General features: G+C 39.9%; 1 protein-coding gene across 5 annotated transcripts in view; it reads left to right on the plus strand.

The window, feature by feature from the left end:
- The window catches only part of SEC24A (SEC24 homolog A, COPII coat complex component), a 118,783-nt gene that overhangs the window by 57,219 nt on the left and 36,656 nt on the right, over nt 1-24,908 (plus strand). For 3 of the 5 annotated variants that reach the window (XM_005655003.3, XM_021078134.1, NM_001243924.1), the window contains 8 exon segments: nt 4,976-5,458; nt 13,219-13,389; nt 15,386-15,463; nt 16,589-16,749; nt 17,118-17,290; nt 18,564-18,666; nt 20,785-20,911; nt 23,381-23,490. In XM_005655003.3, coding sequence (XP_005655060.1) covers nt 4,996-5,458; nt 13,219-13,389; nt 15,386-15,463; nt 16,589-16,749; nt 17,118-17,290; nt 18,564-18,666; nt 20,785-20,911; nt 23,381-23,490 — 1,386 coding nt within the window. In that variant the 5' untranslated portion in view covers nt 4,976-4,995. 5 annotated transcript variants of the gene reach the window in all.

Genomic DNA, 24,908 nt, shown 5'->3' on the forward strand with positions numbered 1-24,908 from the left:
CTGTGCCATGATGGGAACTCCACTACTACCCTTTCAATGAACTATTACAAGTTGGTACATATAAAAATAAAATTTTCTGAAGTTCCCTAGTGGCCTAGCGGTTAAGGATCTGGAGTTGTCACTGCTGTGGCGCAAGTTCAGTCCCTGGCCTGGGAACTTCCATGTGCCATGGGCACGGCAAAAAAAGAGAAAGAAAAGAAGGAAAATTCACGTCATAGTCAAAATGGATCTGTGATAGTGACCACTACAAAGCAGGCTCTTCTGAATTTGTCTTTCTACTATGTGGTCTTATGACTGCATATTCTTTTCTCTTCATTGGTGATCACATAAATGAAGACTTTTGCTTATTTTGTTCATTTTGGTAATATTTGGCTTTCCCTTGGCTGCACTTGGCTTGAAGGCCTCTAACATACTTGCCTGGGATAAAACGCTAAATAAAAATGTGAGAGGGGGCCATGAAATTTTGTGAGATGTCAGTTTTTATACTAATGACCCCAAATAGGCTTTTAAGTTGAGGTTCTTTTATGTCCTAACCTTCTGCCTCAATTCAGACGCTTGACTCAGTCACTTGACTTTGCTCTGCCGCACTGATTTTTCACAATGCCCTTTCATGACCACAGGCTATTGCCCAAGTTGCTTCTTTTTCCTGGAACACTCTTGACAATCCTTTTCCTGGGGCTAACTCCTATTATCTCTTTAAGATTTCACTCTCTCTTGTCCTCACACCTGCTTGTCTTCCCATTTGGACTATAGCTGCTTGAGGGCAGAGATGGAGTGGACCTTCCTCACCTTGTGTCTTCAGAAGATATTTAATAAAATGTGTCTTTTCAGTTAGGAAATGAATGGAATGTCCCTATTCTATTTGAAATAAAATTCTATTTGGAATAAAATGAATGGTTAGCCTAAATGTAGTCTTGGTGCTGAAATTAATCAGTGGTCTAAGATCTAAAAAAGAGATGGAAAATTTTTTTCCAGCCTATTTGAGGATTAAGACCTAACAGTATTTCAGAAAGTGCTGAAGAATATTCCAGCTGTTACAGATCAAAGTACAGTTATATGCCTTTTTTTGAGACAAATTGTTACATCAAATGATGTGTAGACAGTTTACACGATCCAAATCTGCATGTACAAGGCAGGTAGTGAGTCACCATGACCTTTACAAGATTAATAAGGCAGGTTATCTCCTGAGTAGGTCTGGTTGATAGAGATGCAAAGTACACACCAAAGGGAGGAGGCCCAAAGGGGCACAGAAAAGTTGGGGTTTTTTTTTGTCTTTTGTCCTTTTTTTACGGCCGCATTTGCGGCATATGGAGGTTCCCAGGCTAGGGGTCAGTCGGAGCCTTTGCTGCCAGCCTATGCCAGAGCCAGAGCAACGCCAGATCTGAGCCGCGTCTGTGACCTACACCACAGCTCATGGCAACACTGAATTCTTAACCCACTGATCAAGGCCAGAGATCAAACCTGCAACCTCATTGTTCCTTGTTTGATTCGTTTCTGCTGCGCCACGATAGGAACTCCAGAAAAATTTTATATTTAAATTTTCTTGAAGTTCCTGTTGTGGCTCAGTGGGTTAAGAATCTGACTAGTATCCATGAGGATGTGGGTTTGATCCCTGGTCTCACTCACTGGATTAAGGATCCAGCACAGGTTGCAGATTGGCTCCAATTCCACCCCTCCCCTGGGAACTTCCCTATGCCTTGGATGCAGCTGAAAAAGGAAAAAGAAAATTTCTTGTCTTGCCATATAATAGGAATTTTATTTCATTAATCTCCTTTCTTTGCCTACTGCTTTCTATCAAAAGATTAATAATCAAATGCTTGGTCCCTTGATGCCAGTGTGATGGCTTACCTGACCTCGCTCTCTCATGTCTCTCTATGTTGGGTCTTTTTTTTTTTTTTTGGTCTTTTTTGGACCACATCCGTGGCACACAGAGATTCCCAGGCTAGGGGTCTAATCGGAGCTGTAGCCACTGGCCTACGCCAGAGCCACAGCAGTGCGGGATCCGAGCTGCTTCTGCGACCTACACCACACAGCTCATGGCAATGCCGGATCCTTAACCCACTGATTGAAGCCAGGGATCGAACCTGCAACCTCATGTTTCCTGGTCGGATTCGTTAACCACTGAGCCATGACGGGAACTGCTATGTTGGGTCTTAATAGCCTGGTTTGTTCTTTCCTTTTAGGCCTTTGCAGTAGTGAGGTATCTGGCAAGGACTAAAGTCACTTCCAAGTTGTCCAGTAGGACTTATGCCATTTTTACCTTGCATGTACATTGTGCATATTCATTAATTCATAGAGAACTATGGATGTAATCAATAGTGTAAAAGTTTAAGCCGAGATCTTCCGCAAACTAAAACATTTTCCTAGTATTTTCCCTAAATCGGAAAGATCTTTCACAGTAGAAATTTGATTTTTCATCTGTCATGACGTGAGTTATATCAAAAGATTCATCAGGGAATCCCTGTTGTATCTCAGCAGGTTACAAACCCAACTAGTATCCATGAGGATATGAGTTTGATCCCTGGGCTCTCTCAGTAGGTAAAGGATCCTGCATTGCCCTGAACTGTGGGGTAGGTTGCAAACATGGCTTGGATCCAGCCTTGCTGTGGCTGTGCTGTAGGCTGACAGCTGCAGCTTTGATTTGACTCCTAGGCTGGGAACTTACATATGCCTTGGGTGTGGCCCTAAAAAGCAGAAAACCCCAGTACATCTAGTTTATTCATTTTATTTATTTATTTATTATTTTTTGTCTTTTGTCTTCTTAGGGCCACACCCGTGGCATATGGAGGTCCCAGGCTAGGGATCTAATCAGAACCCCATGGTTCCTAGTTGGATTTGTTTCCACTGCACCACGACAGGAACTCTTCATTTTATTGATAATTTGTTGAGTGACTAATTTACAAATGAGTCTCCTGTTGATGTCTATTTGATTTGTTTCTAATTTTTCATTATTATAGACAGTGCTGCAACTAATATATTTGGATCTATTCTTTTTGTCCTGGAAAGATACCTTTATTCTTTTTCCAGAGCAGTGCCTATAGACTAACTCCCTCTGTAGCTTCATATTATTTATATGCATATGCTTTTATAGGCCCCCCCATCCTACCTCTCTGTTTACATGCATTTGCTTATGTATGTTTGTATAAGTGTTGTGTAATTTATGAAAGGGTTCAGATTAGGCTGAGGATATTGAACTTTGGTTGCATGGATTGAAGGGGTATGATTGGAAGATAAATATTTTCTTTTTCTACCTTTTATTTACTTATTTTTAATGGGCAGGTTTTTTTTTTTTTTTTTTCTTTTTTGGCCACCCTGTGGCAAATGGAGTTCCTGGGCCAGGGATTAGATCCAAGCCTCAGTTGGTAATGCCAGGTCCTGTAACCCACTGTGCCAGGCTGAGGCTGGAACCTGTATCCTGGTGCCACGGAGACGCCCCAGCAGGAACTCCTCTTTTTTAATCTGTTAAATGTAAAAAGTCCAAAGAAAAAGGTATGAATGTTTTTTAAAAAAAATATTCCTTTTTTGGCAGTATTTATTTTATTTTGGCTGTGCCTGTGCCATGTGGAAATTTTGGGGTCAGGGGTTGAACCTGCGCCACAGCCATGACAATACCAAGTCCTTAACTCATGAGCCACCAGCAAACTCCCATCTTGTTTCTTTTTATTGTCTAGTTTTTTTGTTTTTTGTTTTTTTTTTTAATTTTTTTTAATGGCTACACCTGTGGCATATGGAAGTTCCTGGGCCAGGGATCGAACTCAAGCCACAGCTGTGGCCTCACTGGATCCTTAACCCACTGTGTTATTGTCTAGTTTTATGGACAGAATTGATAGCATATTCCTAAGTACAAGTGGTGATTCTAGATATTAATTTTTTTAATAATACTTTAAAATGTACAGTTTGATGACTTTTAATGTAGTCATAGTTTTGCAACTATCTTATAATCAGTTTTTAAATATTTTTATCACCTCCCCAAAAGAAACCCCATATCCATCAGCATTTACTACCCATTCCCTCATCCCAGCAGTTGTAACCACAGATATACCTCTTTATCCATGCTGTATCTATGGATTTCCCTGTTCATGATGTTTTATATAAATGATCTATATAGTATATGCTCTTTAGCATGTTTTACTTGGCAGAAATTTTTTTTGTTTGTTTTTGGCTTTTTAGGGCTGCACCTATGGCACATGGAGGTTCCCAGGCCAGGAGTCAAATTGGAGTTACAGCTGCCAGCCTACACCACAGCTCATAGCAATGCCAGATCCTTAACCCACTGAGCGAGGCCAGGGATAGAACCTGCAATCTCATGGGTCCTAGTCAGGTTCGTTAACCACTGAGCCACGAAAGGAACTCTGTTAGCATAAAGTTTTCAAGGTTCATCTATGTTATAGCATATCATCACTATTTCATTTCTTTTTATGACCAAATAATATTCCACTGTATGGTTATACCCTCTTTTGTTTATGTTTTCATCAGTTCATGGCCATTGGGTTTTTTCTTTGCTCTTACAAATATGATATTATGAACATTTGTGTGCAGGTTTTTATGCAGACCGGGAGTGGAATTGCCAGATCATGTGATAACTATGTTTAACATTTTGAGGAACTGCCAAACTGTTTTCCAATGTAGTTGCACTGCTTTTACCTTTCCTCTAGTAATGAGGGTTCTGATTTCTTTCCATCCCTGTCAACCTTCATTGTTTTCCATCTTTTTCATTTTAACCATCCTAGATGGTATGAGTGGTATCTCATTTTAGTTTTGATTTGCAGTTCTCTCATGACTAATGATGTTGAACATTTTCAAGTGTTTACTGGCCATTTGGAAGCATGTTTGAATGTCTACTTAAATCCTTTGCTCATTTTTAATTAGGTTATTTGTCTTTTTATTGTTGAGTTGTAAGAGTTGTATGTTTTACTCTTTTTATTTTAAGTGTTGCTTTATTTGTAAAATTAATTTTTTTTCCTCTTTTTGGAAGGTCCTGTCCAAAATGCACTGATGTCTTCACAAGTATCGGTGAGCCAAGGATATAATTCCCAGCTTCCAGGATCCTACCCTCATCTAATACCAGCAAAGACTTTGAATCCAGTCCCTGAACAGTCTAACTCTGGTGGTTCCCAGACTCTTTCTCCATTAAGCAGTTATCAGGGACCTGGACAGACTCTTTATAGACCACCTGTGGCTTCTAATCCAGTGACACCTTCGCTCCATAGTGGTTCTGTTTCCCGATTGCCACCACCTACTTCTCAGAACCCAGCTGCTACACCAATGCCTTCTGGGAGCTTTCCTCCTGGAGCCAACATACCACCACCTTTGAATTGGCAGTATAACTATTCACCACAGACAAACCATTATCCTCGTGCATCATCCCAGCCAGCTATGTCGGGGAATACAAATTTGACAAATCATCAGTATGTTTCTTCTGCAGATACTTCACTTCAAAACAACTTCATAAAATCAGGTAGGGTTCTTACAGGAGTGCTTAAAATGTAGAAATGGGGAAGTTTTACTTAAGTGTTTGAATTAATATTACAACCTTAAAAACATATAGGAGGCTGTCGATTTTTTTTATCATTATTAATCTTTAAATAGATTACGTCTATAATCTTTGGATTAACTTGAAATCATGATTGTTTCTCCTTTGCGTCTTTCCTCTGAAGGTATCCTCTGAGTCTCTCATGATATTTCAGGGTTTCAGGTATGCATGCAGAACCACTTCCTTAAGGAATGGCCATTACTTTTATTAATAGGGTTCCATCGTATATTCTAGAGAATCTCAATCCCTGTGATCTCTCTTTGGACTGGATCTAAGGCTTGACTTTTTTTTTTTTTTTTTTTTTTTTTAGATGGCGTAGACCATTTTTAGCTCCAGAAATTGTAGGATCATAGGATCATGGACGGGCCAGTGACAACAGACAGTATTTTGGGAGTTAGGAGTGTTATTGAGCACATTTGTGGTCAGAAAGCAATGCACAGAGAATTATCTCTGTGTTTTCTTCTAAGAGTGTTATAATTTTAGTTCCTGTATTTAGGTGTTTGATCAGTTTTGAGTTAATTTTTGTGTAGGGTGTTAGGTCAGGATTCAGCTTCATCCTTGTGCCTATGGATATGCAGTTGTCTCAGGACTGTTTGATGGAAAGACTGTCCTTCCTCCCAGTCAGTGATGTTGGCACATTTGTTGAAAATCAGTTGATCATAAATGCAGGATTGATTTCTGGACTCTGAATTCTATCCTATTGATCTATATGTCTATTTTTATAACAGTACCAAACATCTTTATTACTATAGCTTTGTAGTAAGCTTTGAATTTGGGAATTTTGACTCCTTCAACTGTTTTTGTTTTTTTTCCCAGGATTGTTTTGGCTGTCCTGGGTCCTTTGCAGATTTCATAAGAATTTAGAATCAGCTCATGAAATTTTTTTTTTTTTTTTTTTTTAAGGTTAAGTTTCTTTTCTTTTTTTTTTTTTTTGTCTTTTTGCCATTTCTAGGGCCGCTCTCGTGGCATATGGAGGCTCCCAGGCTAGGGGTCTAGTCGGAGCTGTAGCTTTCGGCCTACACCAGAGCCACAACAACGCAGGATCTGAGCCTCGTCTGCAACCTACACCACAGCTCACGGCAAGCCGGATCCTTAACCCACTGAGCAAGGCCAGGGATCGAACCCATAACCTCATGGTTCAAATTTTGTTTAAAAAAAAAAAAAGACAGCTTTGATTTTTATAGGGATTGTGTTGAATCTGTACACAAGTTTGAGAAGAAATCTGTTTGTTTGTTTTTTAGAGCCACACCTGCAGCATATGGAAGTTCCCAGGCTAGGGTTGAATCAGAGCTGTACCTGCCAGCCTACACTGCAGCCACAGCAATGCCAGATCATAGCTGAGTCTGCGACCTCCGCCACAGCTCATGGCAACGCTGGTTCTATAATCCACTGAGTGGGATCAGCAATCAAACCAGCATCCTCATGGATACCTCGGGTTCGTTACCACTGAGCCACAACAGAAACTCTGAAATATATGTATTCTTGAATTGAATTTGATTATTTTATTTTATTTATTTATTTTTTTTTTTTTGTCTTTTTTCTGTTGTTGTTTTTTGTTGTTGTTGTTGCTATTTCTTGGGCCGCTCACGCGGCATATGGAGGTTCCCAGGCTAGGGGTTGAATCGGAGCTGCAGCCACCGGCCTACGCCAGAGCCACAGCAACGCAGGATCCGAGCCGCGTCTGCAACCTACACCACAGCTCACGGCAACGCCGGATCGCTAACCCACTGAGCAAGGGCAGGGACCGAACCCGCAACCTCATGGTTCCTAGTCGGATTCGTTAACCACTGCGCCACGACGGGAACTCCTGATTATTTTATTTTATTTTATTTTGCCGTGACCAGAAACTTCTCATCATTTTATTTTTTTTAACCTCCCTGTTTGGTCATATGTGGTTCAAAAGAAGGTTTATTTAGCCATTTCACTATGTCCCTTTTTTTTTTTTTTTTTTTTTTTTTTTTAATATTTTTCACTGTTTCCTTTTTGCTTTTAAAATTTGTGCCATGGGAATTCCCTTGTGGTTCAGTGGGTTTAGGATCCAGAGTTGTCACTGTTGTGGCTGTAAGTTACAGCTATGGTGCAGGTTTGATCTCTGGCCCAGGAATTTCCACATGCCTTGGGCTTGGCCAAAAATAAACAAAACAAACAAAAACAAGAAAAAACACCCAAATAAATAAATTAAAAAAAATTAGGAGTTTGTGCTGTGGCACACTGTGATTGGCCAATGTCTTTGTAGCACCAGGACACAGATTCGATCCTGGGCTTGGCACAGTGGGTTAAAGTATCGGCATTTCTACAGCTGTAGCTTGGATCTGATCCCTGGCCTTGGAGCTCTGTATACTGCAGGGCTACCAAAAAAAGATCAAAAAAATATGTCTTAAATGCTTATCAACGTTAATAGTGTTACTTTGAAAAGCATTTCACATTCTGTATTGGGATCTGCAGGTTGATTCTGCTAAGACGACATCCTTGAGGAAGCAAGCGAGTAAAAATTTCCGAGTGAAATGCTATTATCAGTAGTTACCTTTTTATAGTCCTATGTATTACTACATCTATATACACTTAATCAGTTTTGTAGTTTTGTAGTTTGTTAACTCCCATAACTATTTTTCTTTCTTTCTTTTTTTAAGGGCCACATCCAAGGCATATGAAGGTTCCCAGGCTAGGGGTCTAATTGCAGCTACAGCTGCTGGCCTATGCAACAGCCACAGCAACACCAGATCTGAGCCGAGTGTGTGACCTACACTACAGCTTACAGCAATGCCGGATCCTTAACCCACTGAATGAGGCCGGGGATCGAACCCTCAACCTCATGATTCCTAGTCAGATTTGTCTCTGCTGGGCCACGATGGGAACTCCTGTAACTATTTTTCTTATCCTCTTAACTAGCCACCTGCCCTGGTAAATGCATTTTGGCCTTGTAAAGATTAAGGTTGCTTCTAGAAACTTAGTTTCTTTGGAGAGATCATCTTTTTTTCTTCCTTTTTTTGTTTTTGTTTTTTAGGGCTGCGCTTGTGGCATATAGAAGTTGCCAGGCTAGGGGTCAAATCAGAGGTACAGCTGTGGGCCTACACCACAGCCACAGTAACGCGGGATCCCTGACCCACATTGAACAAGGCCTGGGATCAGATCCGAATCCTCATGAATGCTAGTCTGATTGTTTCCGCTGTGCTACAGTGGGATCTCCGGAGAGACCATCTTTTTCTTTTACAGGGGGTGGTGATGGAAGGCTAGTTTCTGCTGCAATGACTGAATAAGTTTACATTAATTTACTTCATGTGTAGTTGATATTTTTTTTATTGAAGTGTAGTTGATTTATTTGTTTGTTTGTTTTAAGCTGTACCCTTGGCATAGGGAAATTCCTGGGCAAGGGATCAAATCTCAGTCACATCCCAGCAATGCTGGAGCCGTAGACACTGGGCAGGGTTGGGGATCAAACTGGCAACACCACAGAGACTAGCCAGATCATTAACTCACTTGAGTCACACTCCGAAGTGTAGTTGACTTACAATGTGTTAATTTCTGCTGTACAGCAAAGTGATTCAGTTATATGTACATACACACACACACACACACATATATACACTCTTTTTTTTTTTTTTTTGCTTTTTAGGGCTGTGTCTGTGGTATATAGAAGTTCACAGGCTAGGGTTCACACCAGAGCTGCAGCTGCTGGCCTACACCACAGCCCCCGCAGTGTGGGATCCCAGCTGTGTCTGTGACCTATATCATAGCTCACAGCAAAGCCAGATCCTTAACCCACTGAGCGAGGCCAGGGATTGAACCTGCAACCTCATGGTTACTAGTCAGATTCATTTTCGCTGCGCCACAACAGGAACTCCTATGTATACTCCTTTTTCTTTTGCTTTTGCTTTTTATTTTATTTTTTGGGGAGGGTGCACCTGCAGCATATGCAAGTTCCCTAGGCTAGGGATCCAGTCAGAGCTACAGCTGCCGGCCACAGCCACAGCCACAGCAATGCCAGATCCAAGCCGAGTCTGTGACCTACACCACAGTTCACAGCAAAGCCGGATCCTTAACACACTGAGTGAGGCCAGGGATCGAACCCTCATCCTCATGGATCCTAGTTGGGTTTGTTAACCACTGAGCCACAAAGAGAACTCCTCCTGTATGTAGTCCTTTTAAAACATTCTTTTCCATTATGGTTTAACATAGGACATTGGATATAGTTCTCTGTGCTATGCAGTGGGACCTTGTTGTTTATCCTCTTAGTATATAATAGCTTATATCTGCTAACCCCAACCTCCCACTCCATCCCTTTCCCAGCTTCCCCCTTAGCAAGCTCGAATCTGTTCTTTTTTTTTTTTTGTCTTTTTGCCTTTTCTAGGGCTGCACCCGTGGCATATGGAGGTTCCCAGGTTAGGTAGGGGTCTAATTGGAGCTGTAGCTGCCAGCCTACACCAGAGCCACAGCAATGCTGGATCCGAGCTGTGTCTGTGACCTACACCACAGCTCAGGGCGACACTGAATCCTTAACCCACTGAACAAGGACAGGGATCGAACCCGCAACCTCATGGTTCCTAGTCGGATTTGTTAACCACTGTGCCACGATGGGAACTCAAATCTGTTCTTTGAAGAGATCTTCTGATCCATAGTGGTTAGAACCAAAATGTTTCTGATTACTTTTATTCTTATTCATTTGACACCATGAATGAGCGTCAATCACTTGAAAATAATGAATATTCACTACATTATTAAGAATTATGGGTAAGGAGTTTCCACTTGGTACAGTGGGTTAAGAATTAGGCATTTCCATGGCTTCTCTGAAGGTCACACCTGTGGCTCAGATTCAGTCCCTGGCCCAGGAACTTCCATATCCCCTGGGTGAGGCCATTAGAAAAAAGGAAGAATTAGGAGCTCCCGTCATGGCTCAGCGGTTAATGAATCTGACTAGGAACCATGAGGTTGTGGATTCGATCCCTGGCCTCACTCAGTGGGTTAAGGATCCCACGTTGCTGTGAGCTGTGGTGTAGGCCAGCAGTTGCAGCTCTCATTAGACCCCTAGCCTGGGAAACCTCCATATGCCTCTGGAGCGGCCCCAGAAAAGGCAAAAAGACAAAAAGACAAAAAAAAAAAAAAAAAAAAAAAGAATTATAGGTAACATTTATTGAATATTTTTAATTTTCTAGCATTTTACCAAACTTTTATGTGTATTACCTTATTTTGTCTTCACAGTAATGTGTTTTAAGAGAGAAGAAATGGGAGGCTTAAATAACTTGCCGAAAGCCATAAGAAAATAGTTTGGGAAAAGTTACTGTTGAAAAACTGTTTAAGAGTAGGTGTAGCCTCATTAAAGAGCACATGATCAGTAGCCTGAAATATTTTTTTGTCTATAACAAAAGCCCTTAGGTAGAATACCTTGACTGCAGCACAGATGTGGTGAAAGAGACATAAGGAAGTGCCAAAACTTACGAAGGTTTCTGTGTAATAGAAAGGGAAAGAAAGGAAGTTCTCCTGTGGCACAGTGGGTTAAGGATGCAGCATTGCCACAGCTAAGGCATACATCACAACTGCAGTGCGAGTTCAGTCCCTGGCACATGCTACAGGCGTGGGCAAAAACGAAAGAAAGAAAGGGAAAGAAAGATACATAAACTAATAGAATGAACCTAAAGGAAATATATGATTACCTTTCTTTTTTCTTAATGGGACCTCTAGAAAAGTTCCCCAGTTTTTACCACTGTTTTTTATTACCGTTAATAGATGCCTGATTGTCTGATCCCCAAACTGTAACTAGGAGATCCCTCGTGGCTCAGCAGGTTAAGGACCCAGCATTGTCACTGCTGTGACTTTGGTTACAGCTCTGATGCAGGTTCAGTCCCTGGCCTGGAAACTTCCATGTGCTCCAGGTGCGGCCAAAAACACACACACACATACAGGGAAAAAAAAGAAAAAAAAGAAAGAAAAAGAAAGAAAAAAAAAAAAAATCCCAAAACTGTATCAAGATCAGGCTAAGTTTCTAGTTCACATACTAAAACTGTCTTTTTTTAAGCCACCTTTGACTACTTTTACCTTAGTTTTAGGGATCTCAGAGGCACATTCTGAAACTCTGGCCAGTAGTGTTCTAAGTAAGAATCATTCAGTTTGAAAAAATAGTGTCTATTTTATGTAAAGGTAACCTATCCTGGATTCAAGAATTTTCCTCTTAAAGCTATGAAAAAATCTCTAAAAGCTCACTTGTATTCTGTTAAAACATTAGATTGTTACTTCTTTGTAGCCAGATATATCATACATTCTTGTTCATGCTGAGTTGGTAATGTACTTTGCCCTTTTGTTCCTTTGAGTTGTCTTTGTTGCCATAGATAGGTATAGGTGCTCCTTCGGTAAGGGAGCTACATGGCAGTAATCTTTGTCTTTTGACAACAAGGCAGTGATTAGTCTTGTTGGGAGATCATTTTTCATTTTGGCCCTGGAGAATTGAACAGTGTTGCAGAAACATACTGAAAAGTTTCATATTTGGGTATCTTTATTCATTGAGTTTTATAAAGTACAGGTTTACAAAATACAGGTAGAATATCATAAGTAAAATTTCTTACTTATTTCTCTTAAAAAATTCAGAGGAGTAAAAAAAAAGTCCTGGAATGAAAAATTAAATTACATGTGTTTTTTGTTTTGTTTTGTTTTGTTTTTGTCTTTTTGTCTTTTTTGCTATTTCTTGGGCCGCTCCCACGGCATATGGAGGTTCCCAGGCTAGGGGTCAAATCAGAGCTGGAGCCACTGGCCTACGCCAGAGCCACAGCAACGCGGGATCCGAGCCGCGTCTGCAACCTACACCACAGCTCACGGCAATGCCGGATCCTTAACCCACTGAGCAAGGGCAGGGACCAAACCTGCAACCTCTTGGTTCCTAGTTGGATTCATTAACCACTGTGCCACGACGGGAACTCCCATATGTTTTATCAGTACTATTTTTATCTACCTTGTAGTCTTTATTCCTCCTCTTTGGCGAATGAGAAGGTGGAAGCAGTTGCATTGATTTGAATGAACAGAGTTTTGGAACTTTCCATGTCACATGGAAGAGTTTCCCCAAGAGTAACTAACAGTGTTTTTACATGAGTTAGAACTTATTGTCCTAATAGAAAGTTGGTGATGGAGTTCCCTTGTGGCTCAGTGGGTTGAGGATCTGGCTTTGTCACTGCTGTGGATTTGGTTATAGCTGTGGTACGGGTTCGATCCCTGGCCCAGGAACTTCCACATGCTGTGGGTGTAGCCAAAAAATTCACTTTGAAAATGATAAAAAAACTTGGAGAATTTAGAATAACCACAGTACTTTGTAGTTTTAGAAAGTTAGCTCTAAATCTAACTATATTGATAGGCATTCATAAAATTTTATTCATATTAATTTCTGCTAGAATATTTGATGTGACCTGTTGAAACTCTGTGGCCAGTTAAATGAAAAACTAATAAACAGGGCATCATGTCTATCCTATAAGTGATTTGTTGCTGATACTGCCTTTATACTGCTTTAATAATTGACAGATAAGGAGAGATTTAGAAATGTGTGAAGTATGGATATAAATTTAAAAGTCTTTAATCTGGGAAGTAACTTATTTCTGGTACTTTGTTGGTTTATATTTAAAATATAAACTCAGAAGTTACTTAATGTTGGTAAAAGTATTTTGGCCTTAAGTTCTTAAATGACATGTGAAAAACCGCTGTTTCCATAGGGTCTACACCACCCTTAGTGAGTCCACCTCTACCTACTACTTTTCAACCAGGAGCTCCTCTTGGACCCCCTCCAACTGGAGGACCACCTCCAGTCAGGGCCCTTCCTCCTCAGAAATCAACACTTAGAGCTGTGCCTCAGCCCTCATTTAATTCAGCTAGCAAGCAAGAAGGTAAGCATGGCAAAAACCAATTCAGGTCCTAAAGTTTTAACTCAGGGTAGGAGGATGAATATTATCTGAATTCCATGCATTCAAATCATGTTCTTCCAGAAAATCTGGTTGTTTTGGTTTAGGGATGCCCCTCAGGAATGTAGAGTTTTAAAAACTTTCTCAGCATTCCCCTGTTCTGTGCTGGGCTATGGACTAGCTTTGGGGATCACTGCTGTTAACTGTCCTTGTTGCTGTGCAGATTTTAAAACTCATGGCTCTAAAGTTAGATGCCTGGGAGAGGAAAGCAAGAGAGCTTCTGCTTTTCTGGGCATGGTGTTAGAGCTATCCTTTTAATATATTAACATTTTTCTGTGGAAGCAGTATTTTGATTACTGCTCTTATAACTACTAACATATTTATAAGTCTAAATAAAAAGTCCAATGTAGAAGTATTTTGATATTTTATTGTTTTAAAGCATTGTCTTCAGATGTCACTTTAAAATATAACTTTAGGAGTTCTCATCGTGGTACAGCCGCAACGAATCCAACTAGGAACCATGAGGTTGCAGTTTCGATCCCTGGCTTTGCTCAGTGGGTTAAGGATCCGGTGTTGCCGAGAGCTGTGGTGTAGGTTGCAGACGCGGCTCGGATCCCGAGTTGCTGTGACTCCGGCCTAGGCCGGTGGCTACAGCTCCGATTAGACCCCTAGCCTGGGAACCTCCATGTGCTGCAGGAAGCAGCCCTAGAAAAGGCAAAAAGACAAAAAGACAAAAAAAAAAAAAAAAAAAAAAAATAGTAGAGGTACTTAGAAATAAAATATTTCTTATTAATCTTAGTGGTTATTCTCTAGACTAAAGCAGTTGTTCTTTTTTTTTTTTTTTTTGCTTTTTTAGGGCCGTACCTGCAGCATATGGAGATTTCCAGGCTAGGGGTCCAATCAGAGCTGCATCTGTCAGCCTCTGCCACAGCACAGCAATTTGGTGTCTGAGCCATGTCTGCGACCTATACTATAGCTCACTGAAACGCCAGATCCTTAACCCACTGAGCGAGCCAGAATCAAACCCACATCCTCATGGATACTAGTCAGGTTTGTTAACTGCTTAGCCACGATGGGAACTCCAGTTCTAATTAATACATATCACCTTAAAATTAATTCTGTTCTGTTTATTCCATATTTTGAAAAAACAGTTTTTATCCTCATTTTATTTCATCTTTAAGTAGCATTGATTTTGTTGAATTTTTTTTTAGTATGTACTATTCCTTAGATTTTAATGCTGCTCTCAACAATTGCTAAAATCTTTCAGATAGTATGTAATTTGATAAATTTCACAAAATACCATTTTTAGAGGTTTATAAAGTTATTTGAAATTTTTATATCTATTGTGTATTTAAAAACCTACACACTGTTTGATTTTTTAAAAATTACTTATTACTTTTTTTTTTTTGACAGTACGCATGGCACATGGTAGTTCCCAGGCCAGGAAATGAATCCAAGCCAAAGCTGTGACCTATGCCACAGTTGTGGCGACACTGGATCCCACTGTGCCACAGAGGAAACTCCTGTTTGAAAATTTTATTTTACTTTAATAAATAATTTCTTTTTAATTTTATTTTAGGGATTCCCTTTGTGGCTCAGTGGTAACGAACCTGACTAGCATCCATGAGGACTTGGGTTCAATCCCTGGCCTTGCTCAGTGGGTTAAGGATCCACCTTTTCTGTGAGCTGTGGTATAGGTCACAGACGCGGCTCAGATCCAGCATTGCTGTGGCTGTGGTGTAGGCTGGCAGCAACAGCTCTGATTTGACCCTTGGCCTGGGAACTTGCCTATGCTGCAGGTGCAGCCCTAAAAAAAAAGAGGAAAATAAATTTTATTTCAACATTTGCCCTTGTTCCCTGGCTGTGGTTTAAACTATTTGTCATGTGGAAAGTTATCTTAAATTTTAGACATTAGCTCAAATCTTGCAGAAATTATAATAATTGTTCTAATTTAAGTATTATTAATGAAATTCCTCCTTAGGTATTACATCAAATACCAATAATGGATCTATGGTGGTTCACAATAGTTACGATGAAATTGAAGGCGGTGGCTTTTTGGGTGAGATGCTATGAAAGTTTTTTTTTTTTTTTCAATATGTATTCCTTGTGGGAAACAAAGGACATTTCATAATTATGTCAAGTGCTGATAACTACTCTTAACATTTTTTATCTCCATACATTTAGATTTTTTTTCTAGGTTGTTTTTTGTTTTTTTTTTCCCCGCCTTTAGAATTGGGATCATGGGAGTTCCCATCGTGGCGCAGTGGTTAACGAATCCAACTAGGAACCATGAGGTTGCGGGTTCGGTCCCTGCCCTTGCTCAGTGGGTTAACGATCCGGCGTTGCCGTGAGCTGTGGTGTAGGTTGCAGACGCGGCTTGGATCCCGCGTTGCTGTGGCTCTGGTGTAAGCAGGTGGCTACAGCTCCGATTAGACCCCTAGCTTGGGAACCTCCATATGTCGCAGGAGCGGCCCAAAGAAATAGCAAAAAAAAGACAAAAAAAAAAAAAAAGAATTGGGATCATGCACTTTATTATTATTATGTTATGACTGTAGAGTATTTTTATCAATTAGATCTACTTAAATAAATTGAACTAGTTGAACATTTAGTCTGTTTTAATTAAAGTTGTTTTGAATTAAAATTTTTGTCTGGGAGTTCACATTGTAGCCCAGTGAGTTAAGAAACTGACTAGTATCCGTGAGGATTCAAGTTCCGTATTTGACCTCACTCACTGTTGCTGCAAGCTGCCAAGTAGTTTGAAGATGTGACTCAGATTTGGCATTATTGTGGCTGTGGTGTAGGCCTACAGCTGCAGCTCCAATTTGATCCCTAGCCTGGGATTTGACCCTACGCCGATTTGACCCTATGCTGTAGGTGTGGCCGTAAAAAAGAAAAAAAATAAATTTAGTCTGAATACGAAGTTTAGTACATGATATGAAAGTAAATTAGGTGTACTAAACTTATTTTTGTGTATCTACAACTGTAGTCCACATTAGCTAGATTCTAAAATTATTGCTACTACTTTGTTATCAGTGTTTGTCTTATTTTGCAAAATTGGTAAATCAAAGTATTAAATTACCCAAAGGATTTTGGAGTTATACTTTCTGCAATTTAATGGATTTGTGTGTTGATTTAAAGCACTCTGGAGTGTAAAATAGAACTTAAAAGTTAACCTTGTTTCTAGCAACCCCACAGCCTACTAATAAGAATCCCACAGTGAGCCGAAGTGTTGGATATTCATATCCCTCCTTACCACCTGGCTATCAGCACACCACACCACCTAGTATGGCAGGAATGCCACCCTCCTCCTTCAGTTACCCAAGTGGCCCACAGGCTTTTACTCAGGTAAGCTTTTTGTTTTTATTTTTTAACCTATATTCCATCTTTTGGTTTACATTGTATTGACATGAAAAGTTTTAGGAAGGTATAATGAACATTTTAAACCAATTAGAATGTTAATGAATATTTCATAAGGCCGTTGTCTTATTACATATCTCCAGAATCAAAAAATTGATCAGGAAATCTAGATTACAGTTTTGTTATTTAGAGGGAAATTAAGTAGCCAAATCCTTATACACTTCCCTTTTCAACTGAAGACATTGTAAAGGCTACTTACTTTGAAATTCTATATCTTTTAATTAATTAATTTTTTATTTTTTACAATTTTTATTTTTTCCATTATAGTTGGTTTACAGGAAATTATGTATCTTTAGACTCCCTTAGGTGCTAATCATTTAACTGCAAGCATGAGTGGATTAAGTCTTCATCCAGAGGGGCTAAGAGTTGTCAATCTTCTTCAAGAAAGAAACATGCTTCCATCAACACCTTTGCAGCCTCCGGTTCCAAATTTGCATGAAGATATCCAGAAACTCAACTGTAACCCAGAGTAAGACCTCAAACAGTGCTTCTTATTAAATATGGCATTTTACTTGTTCTAAAAGTTTTCCAGATTTTTTTTTTGGTCTTTTTTAGGGCCCCTCCTGCAGCATATGGATATTCCCAGGCTAGGGGTCTAATGGGAGCTGTAGCCACCGGCCTACACCAGAGCCGCAGCAACTCGGGATCCAAACTGCATCTGCAGCCTACACCACAGCTCACGGCAGTGCTGGATCGTCGACCCACTGAGCAAGGCCAGGGATCCAACCCGCAACCTCATGGTTCCCAGTCGGATTCGCTAACCACTGCGCCATGACAGGAACTCCCATATTTTTTTTTTGAGCTTCATGTTTTATGAACAAGCTATACAAATGTATTAATTTATGAAAGTAGTTCTGCATGCAGAAAACAGCACTTTGTTAGTTGCTTACTTCATATTTGAAATATTTTAAGTCAGAAAATATAGTTTTATCCCCTGAGGTGATAGCTACTCTTATCGGTTCTAACAATTGATAGTCATTATCATTATGGTGGCTACATTAGATCTTCAGCGTATAGGGATTTGATTCTGTATAATCCTTTATTTGCTCTCATTTAAAATTGTTTTTCATAAGAAACATAATACGACTATTTTCTCTCCTAAAATTGATCATGCGTTTAAGTGTATGTGGAGACTTTTTGATGAATTGAATTTTTTTATTTTTTTTGTCTTTTTAGGGCCGCACCTGCGGCATATGGAGATTCCCAGGCTAGGGATCCAATCGGAGCTGTAGCTGCCGGCCTACACCACAGCCACAGCATCTCAGGATCTGAGCCATGTCTGTGACCTACGCCACAGCTCACGGCAACAGATTCGTTTCTGCTACGCCACAATGGGAACTCCTGAATTTTGTTATTTTTAAATAGTCTTTTTAGAACTTGAAGCAAAGTGAGCTTTTCTGTAATAAACTAACTTTGCATTTGCAAATTTGGATCATCACCTTGTAATTCTTATACAGTCTAGATTTATATAAAGAGAAATAAATCCTTTGATAATCTAGACTATTTTATGCACAAGCTGAGAAGGGACTTTATTTTAGTTGTATAAAATGGGATTGTGTCTGTCTATCCTTTTTTTCTGAATAGGATTTAAATATTTAAAAAGGATAAAATTTGTGAGGGTCTGTTGAAATATTTCCTTTGTAATCTGATCTGTTTTTTAAATGTGTACCTTTTAGGTCTTTTTGTTTTTGTCCAAAAATAAGCCCAGTAACAACTGACACATGATTTTTACTTTGATACAGGTTATTTCGATGCACACTAACTGGCATTCCTCAGACTCAGGCCTTACTGAATAAAGCCAAACTTCCTTTGGGACTGCTGCTTCATCCTTTCAAAGACCTAGTGGTATGTTTTACTAATAAAAGTAAATGTCTTCTGGAAGATGATCTTAGTAGAGAGGAGTTTTTTATAATAGGCAAGAATTTGTTTGACTTATATTTAGGAATTTGGCCATTGACAGGTTCCTTTATTTGTATTTCAAACAAAAATGTCATTACTAAACACTTTCACAGTGAGATTAAAATAAACCTATTATTGAAAAATTCGGGAGGTACTGAACAGATGTACTAAAGAAAATAAATTAATGAACCATACTATTTTTAAAAGTTGTAAATTGTTTACCCATTAAAATATTTTACCCATTTTCCCAATTTTGCCACTCTTGGAGTAAAATTTGTTGCTATAAGAAGCTGTTTGCAGGGAGTTCCTATTGCGGCTCAGAGGGTTAAGAATCTGACAAGTATCCATGAGGATGCGGGTTCGACCTCTGGCCTCACTCAGTGGGTTAAAGGATCTGGCATTGCTGCGAGCTGTGGTCTAGATCACAGACGAGGCTCGGATCTGGAGTTGCTGTGATTGTGGTGTAGGCTGGCAGCTGCAGCTCCAATTTGACCCCTAGCCTGGGAAATTCTATATGCCACAGTTGCAGCCCCTAAGGCTCTGGGACCTTGACATGTGACCTCATGTGTTAGAATCTGTACATATGTGTTCCCATTGTGGCTCAGCAGTAATGAATCTGTCTAGCATCCATGAGGATGTCAGTTCAATCCCTGGCCTCACTCAGTGAGTTAAGGATCTGGTGTTGCCATGAGCTGTGGTGTAGGAGGCAGACGAAGTTCAGATCTGCATGGCTGTGGTGTAGGCCAGCAGCAGCAGCTCTGATTCAACTCCTAGCCTGGGAACTTCCATATGTCGTGGATGTGGCCCTTAAAAAAAAAAAGAGGAAGAGAAGTTACTATCCCATAGCAAACCTTGTTTTGGTGATAGGATTGTATTGTCTGTAATGATTTTTTTTGAATGGATTTTATAATTTAAATGATTTTTTTGTTTTAAGACTTTAAATCTTTTAACATATAGGGTAAACTTTAAATAGGAGGTAGGAGTTCTCTGGTGGCTCAGCAGGTCAAGGGTCCTGTGTTGTCACTGCTATGGCTGGGATCACTACTGCCATTTGGGTTCAGTTCCTGGACCTGGAACTTCTGCATGTCATGGGCACAGCCAACATAAAAATTAATAGGAGCATAATTGTGAAGTCCAATTGAATATTTAAATATAGTTAACCATAGCTTACTTTGAGACAGCTTTTTTTTTAAATGAGAACTTAGTGGCCTATGAATGTAACATGAAAAAACTTCCTAGGAGTTCCCGTTGTGGCTCAGTGGTTAACAAATCTGACTAGGAACCATGAGGTTGCGGGTTTGTTCCCCGGTCTCACTCAGTGGGTTAAGGATCTGGCATTGCCGTGAGCTGTGGTGTAGGTTGCAGATGCGGCTTGGATCCCACATTGCTGTGGCTGTGGCGTAGGCCAGTGGCTACAGCTCTGATTAGATCCCTAGCCTGGGAACCTCCATATGCCGCAGGAGAGGCCCTAGAAAAGGCAAAAAGACCAAAACAAAAAAAACAAAAGAAAAGAAAAGGAAACTTCCTAGTAATTTAATAGGTCATTTTTTTAGAATATTTTTGCCATTCTTCTCAGAGAGACCTTGTAAATTTACTTTGTTGGTTTTGCAGTGTAAATTTTTAATGAGAAAATAAATACTTTTTAAAAGGCAAAATGTAGTGAAAGTGGTCCTGGGAAAGTCCCCAAGGTTTCAAAATCAATGTACCCTGTGGCACGATGGGATTGGCAGCATCTCTGGAGTCCTGGGAAGCAGCGTCAGTCCCAGCTTGACACGGTGGGTTAAGGATCCAGCATTGCCACAGCTGCAGAATAGGTTGCAGCTACAGTTCACTTCTGATCCCTGGCCTGGGAACTCCATGTGGCGACAGTCAGCCAAAAAAAAAAAAATCAATATATTTCAACTACATAATTTTTTGTGTGGTAGTTTGCACACATTTTTACCCTAGTTTTTTTTTTCCCCTAAAATTAGATTATCCCAACAATTATTTGAAAGGTATGCATTAATTGCTTGATCTCTAGACATGGTGATGACTGCCTTTAATAAATTAGTTCTGTGTTTTCAGCAATTGCCTGTGGTTACCTCTAGTACAATTGTGAGATGCCGTTCATGCAGGACATACATCAACCCTTTTGTCAGCTTTCTTGATCAAAGGAGATGGAAATGTAACTTATGTTACCGAGTCAATGATGGTATGTTGGGTTTTTTTTTTTTTTTAATTACATTTAAACATTTCTGTGTGCATTGTTAGGGAAATCAGATAACATAAATGAGAAATTTAGTGGGAAAAAAACCTTGTCCTGTTTCCTTTCCCTCAAAAGCGTTCCCATTGTGATTCAGTGTGTTAAGAACCCAACTAGTACCCATGAGGATACAGGTTCTCTCCTTAGCCTGACTCAGTGGTTAAGGAACCACCGTTGCAAGCTGCAGCGTAGGTCACAGGTGTGGCTCGGATCTGACATTGCTGTGGTTGTGGTGTAGGCCAGCAGCTAGCTGCAGCTCAGATTCAGCCCCTCGCCCAGGAACTTCCGTATGCCTCGGGTGCAGCCCTAAAAAAAAAAAAATCCTTCCACTCAAAGATAACTCCTTTTAACGTTTTTCTAGGTATTTATACTTAATATATAAATAATTATATTCTTCTTATACAAAAAATGTGATAATATATTCTTTGATATTCCCTTTTTCATTTATTATATTGGGCATATAATAAATGACATATTCATGGTATTATCTAGGCCTGTAATTTAAGCTTTTTTTGGGGGGATTTTTTTTTTTTTTTTTTTTTTTTTGCTGTTTAGGGCCCCCCACCCCTACCGCGGCATATGGAGGTTCCCACTGAGCGAGGCCAGTGATCAAACCTGCAACCTCATGGTTCCCAGTCGGATTCATTTCCACTGCACCATGACGGAAACACCTAAGCATTATTTTTATTTAGAAGTTGTCCTGTGCCTTTTCTCTAGGGTGAATGAAAATAAGTCCACAGAATAGTTTCAGCTTTAGCTTCATTCAGTGCTGTATGAAGGGAGGTGGGCAATGCTAGAAGGTTAGCTGAATGTAGTTTTTTTCCAGTAATTGAGGAGGAAGAGATCTCCTTCAGGACTGTTTCACAGTTTATATTTGAGGAATATCATCCAACCAGCAACATTCTGTTGGAATTAGAAAAGAAAAAAGGGTATGCTGATATCCACACTGAAAATTAGGTCTCTGTTTAGAAGGAAATTTTATTAAGTATTGGGAAATAGAGGAACGGGAGAGATTTTTTTAAAGATCAATTTTATTGTTTGAGGTTTTTTTTTTTTTTTTAAAAGAGTAGAGGAGTTCCTGTTGTGGCACACTGGAAACGAATCTGACTAGGAACTACGAGGTTGTGGGTTCGATCCCTGGCCTCGCTCGGTGGGTTAAGGATCTGGCACTACCATGAGCTGTGGTGTAGGTCGCAGACATGGCTCGGATCTGGCATTGTTGTGGCTGCGGCGTAGGCCAGCAGCTGTAGCTCTGATTAGACCCCTAGCCTGGGATCCTCCATATGCTGCGGGTGTAGCCCTAAAATGCAAACAAAACAAAACAAAAAAAACAGTAGAGGAAAGTGAGGATAGAAAAAGAACTTACTTTTTTACTCTATAATTCAGAAATACAGGAGTTCCCATTATGGCGCAGTGGTTAACGAATCCGACTAGGAACCATGAGGTTGCGGGTTCGAGCCCTGCCCTTGCTCAGTGGGTTAAGGATCCGGCATTGCCGTGAGCTATAGTCTAGGTTGCAGATGCGGCTCGGATCCCGCGTTGCTGTGGCTCTGGCCTAGGCTGGCAGCTCCAGCTCCGATTTGACCCCTAGCCTGGGAACCTCCATATGCCGCAGGAGCGGCCCAAGAAATGGCAAAAAGACAAAATAAATAAATAATTCAGAAATATATGTATATGTATAGTGTTTAGTATACTTTAAAATCTTAGGTGTATGTGCTTCAACGTGTGAAGTTAAATTATAATAAACATTGAAGTCACTTTCATGTGTACCCCAGACCATTTCATGAACTATAGCATAACCTTTAGCATATATAGCAATGTGAATTTTTAAATGGTCACTAACCAGGAAGACAGCTGCTGTGGTAACTAAGTTAGAAATATTCTATGCGCACCAGTGTTTTATGAGCATTAAGCAACTGATGTTCAGTAGAGGTCTTACCAGTTATTGAATCTCACCACACCCTTAGGCTTTAACCTTTGAAGTGTTTCTGCAGTAGCTTTCTAGGGGCAACCAGAGTCTGTATACCTTTCATACATCAAATGTTAATATCCTTGTACTCTTGTGAAATTTAAGACAAAATGTAGTCTTGCATTTGGGAAAATAATTGGATTTAAAGAGTTTTCATCATCCTTTCAAACTGTTTCAGGAAAACTGTTTTCTAAGAATTAAGAGAAAGAGAATATTAGAAGATAGGGAAAGGAAAATCATAGTGATTGTGGTTGTAAGAGCAAAACATACTTAGTGCCATTCAGTATGGAGATGAATTGAATGGAACTCAAAAACAAAGTGTTTTAGCTCCTAATATTTAGTCTATATTGAATTATTTATAAATCCCTAAATTAAGAAAATAGCTAAATGCAAACTGTATTAAACTCAATCCTTTCAGTTTTCTCATTATTTTTTGTTCACTTGCATAGTTCCTGAAGAATTCATGTACAACCCTTTGACCAGAGTCTATGGAGAACCTCACAGAAGACCTGAAGTTCAGAATGCTACTATTGAGTTTATGGCTCCTTCAGAATACATGGTAAACTTTCATTTTTTAATAACATAAATATTTCTTAATACAGGGTTTCATATAAAACAATATAGTCTCCTTTAACAAAATTTTGTATTTTTAAACGCATAAAAGTTATCCTTGTTCATTATAAAAGTATGAAAGGGTAAGTTTGGAAAGTTAAAGTGGGGAGTTCCTGCTGTGGCACAGGGGACTAAGAATCCTGAGTTGCCGCAGCTGTGGCTCAGATTCAACCCCTGGCCTAGAAACTTCCATAGACTGCAGGTGTGGCCAAAAAGTAAAAGTGTAGGAGTTCCTGTTGTGGCTCAGCAGTTAGTGAACCGGAGTAGCATCCATGAGGAGTCGGGTTTGATCCCTGGCCTTGCTCAGTGGGTTAAGGTTCTGGCGTTGCTGTGAGCTGTGGTGTAAGTCACAGACTCGGCTCAGATCCAGTGTTGCTGTGGCTGTGGCTCAGGCCAGTGGCTCTAGCTCCTGTTGGACCTCTAGCCTGGGAACCTCTATACGCTGTGGGTGCAGCCCTAAAAAGACAGAAAAAGAAAAAAAGTTAAAGATGTATGTGAAGTTCCACTTAATGTTTTTTGTGCATCTATTTTGAAATTTGCAATATAGTATTGCAAAGGAATTCCCTGGTGGCCTAGTGGTTAAGGATCTGGCATTGTCACCACTGTGACTCAGGCCATTGCTGTGGTGCAGATCTGACCCCTGGCCTGCTAACTTCCACGTATTGTGTGTGGCCAAAAAAATATTTGGATCCTATTTATTTTCAGGTCACTTCCAGTTTTCTTCTTTTTTAATTTTTCTTTTCTTTTTTCTTTTTTTGGGGGGTCTTTTTACCTTTTCTAGGGCCGCTCCCATGGCATATGGAGGTTCCCAGGCTAGGGGTCTAATCAGGGCTGTAGCCACAGCAGTGCGGGATCTGAGCTGCGTCTGCGACCTACACCACAGCTCACCCCAACGCCGGATCCTTAATCCACTGAGCAAAGCCAAGGATCGAACCCGCAATCTGTGGCTTGGATCTGATCCTTGTCCCGGGAATTGTGTATGCCGGAGGTAGCCAAAATGAAAAAAAAATATGTTCAGGCTAACTTGATTTGTCATTTTCAGAACTGTAATTTCCTTAAATTGTGAAATATAATGTGTACATAAAACATAAATATGTAGGTTGCCACATAATGCTAACACCTGTGTTAGCATCACCCAGGTCAAGAAACTGGACATTGCTGATGCTCCCAAAAACCTTTTTCTGATCATAATTCTTTCCCTTCCTGTCCTAGAAAAAACGCTCTTCTGACCTATGACAGTCATATTCTCATTTATCTTTTTCTAAGTATGCATCTGAAAATAATATAGTTTTGCTTAATTTTAAACTACTTTCTATATTATTTTCTTAATCTGTTATTATTACTGTCTCCACTTAATTTGTAAAC

Source organism: Sus scrofa, chromosome 2 (genome assembly GCF_000003025.6).
Source record: "Sus scrofa isolate TJ Tabasco breed Duroc chromosome 2, Sscrofa11.1, whole genome shotgun sequence".
Lineage (NCBI taxonomy): Eukaryota > Metazoa > Chordata > Mammalia > Artiodactyla > Suidae > Sus > Sus scrofa.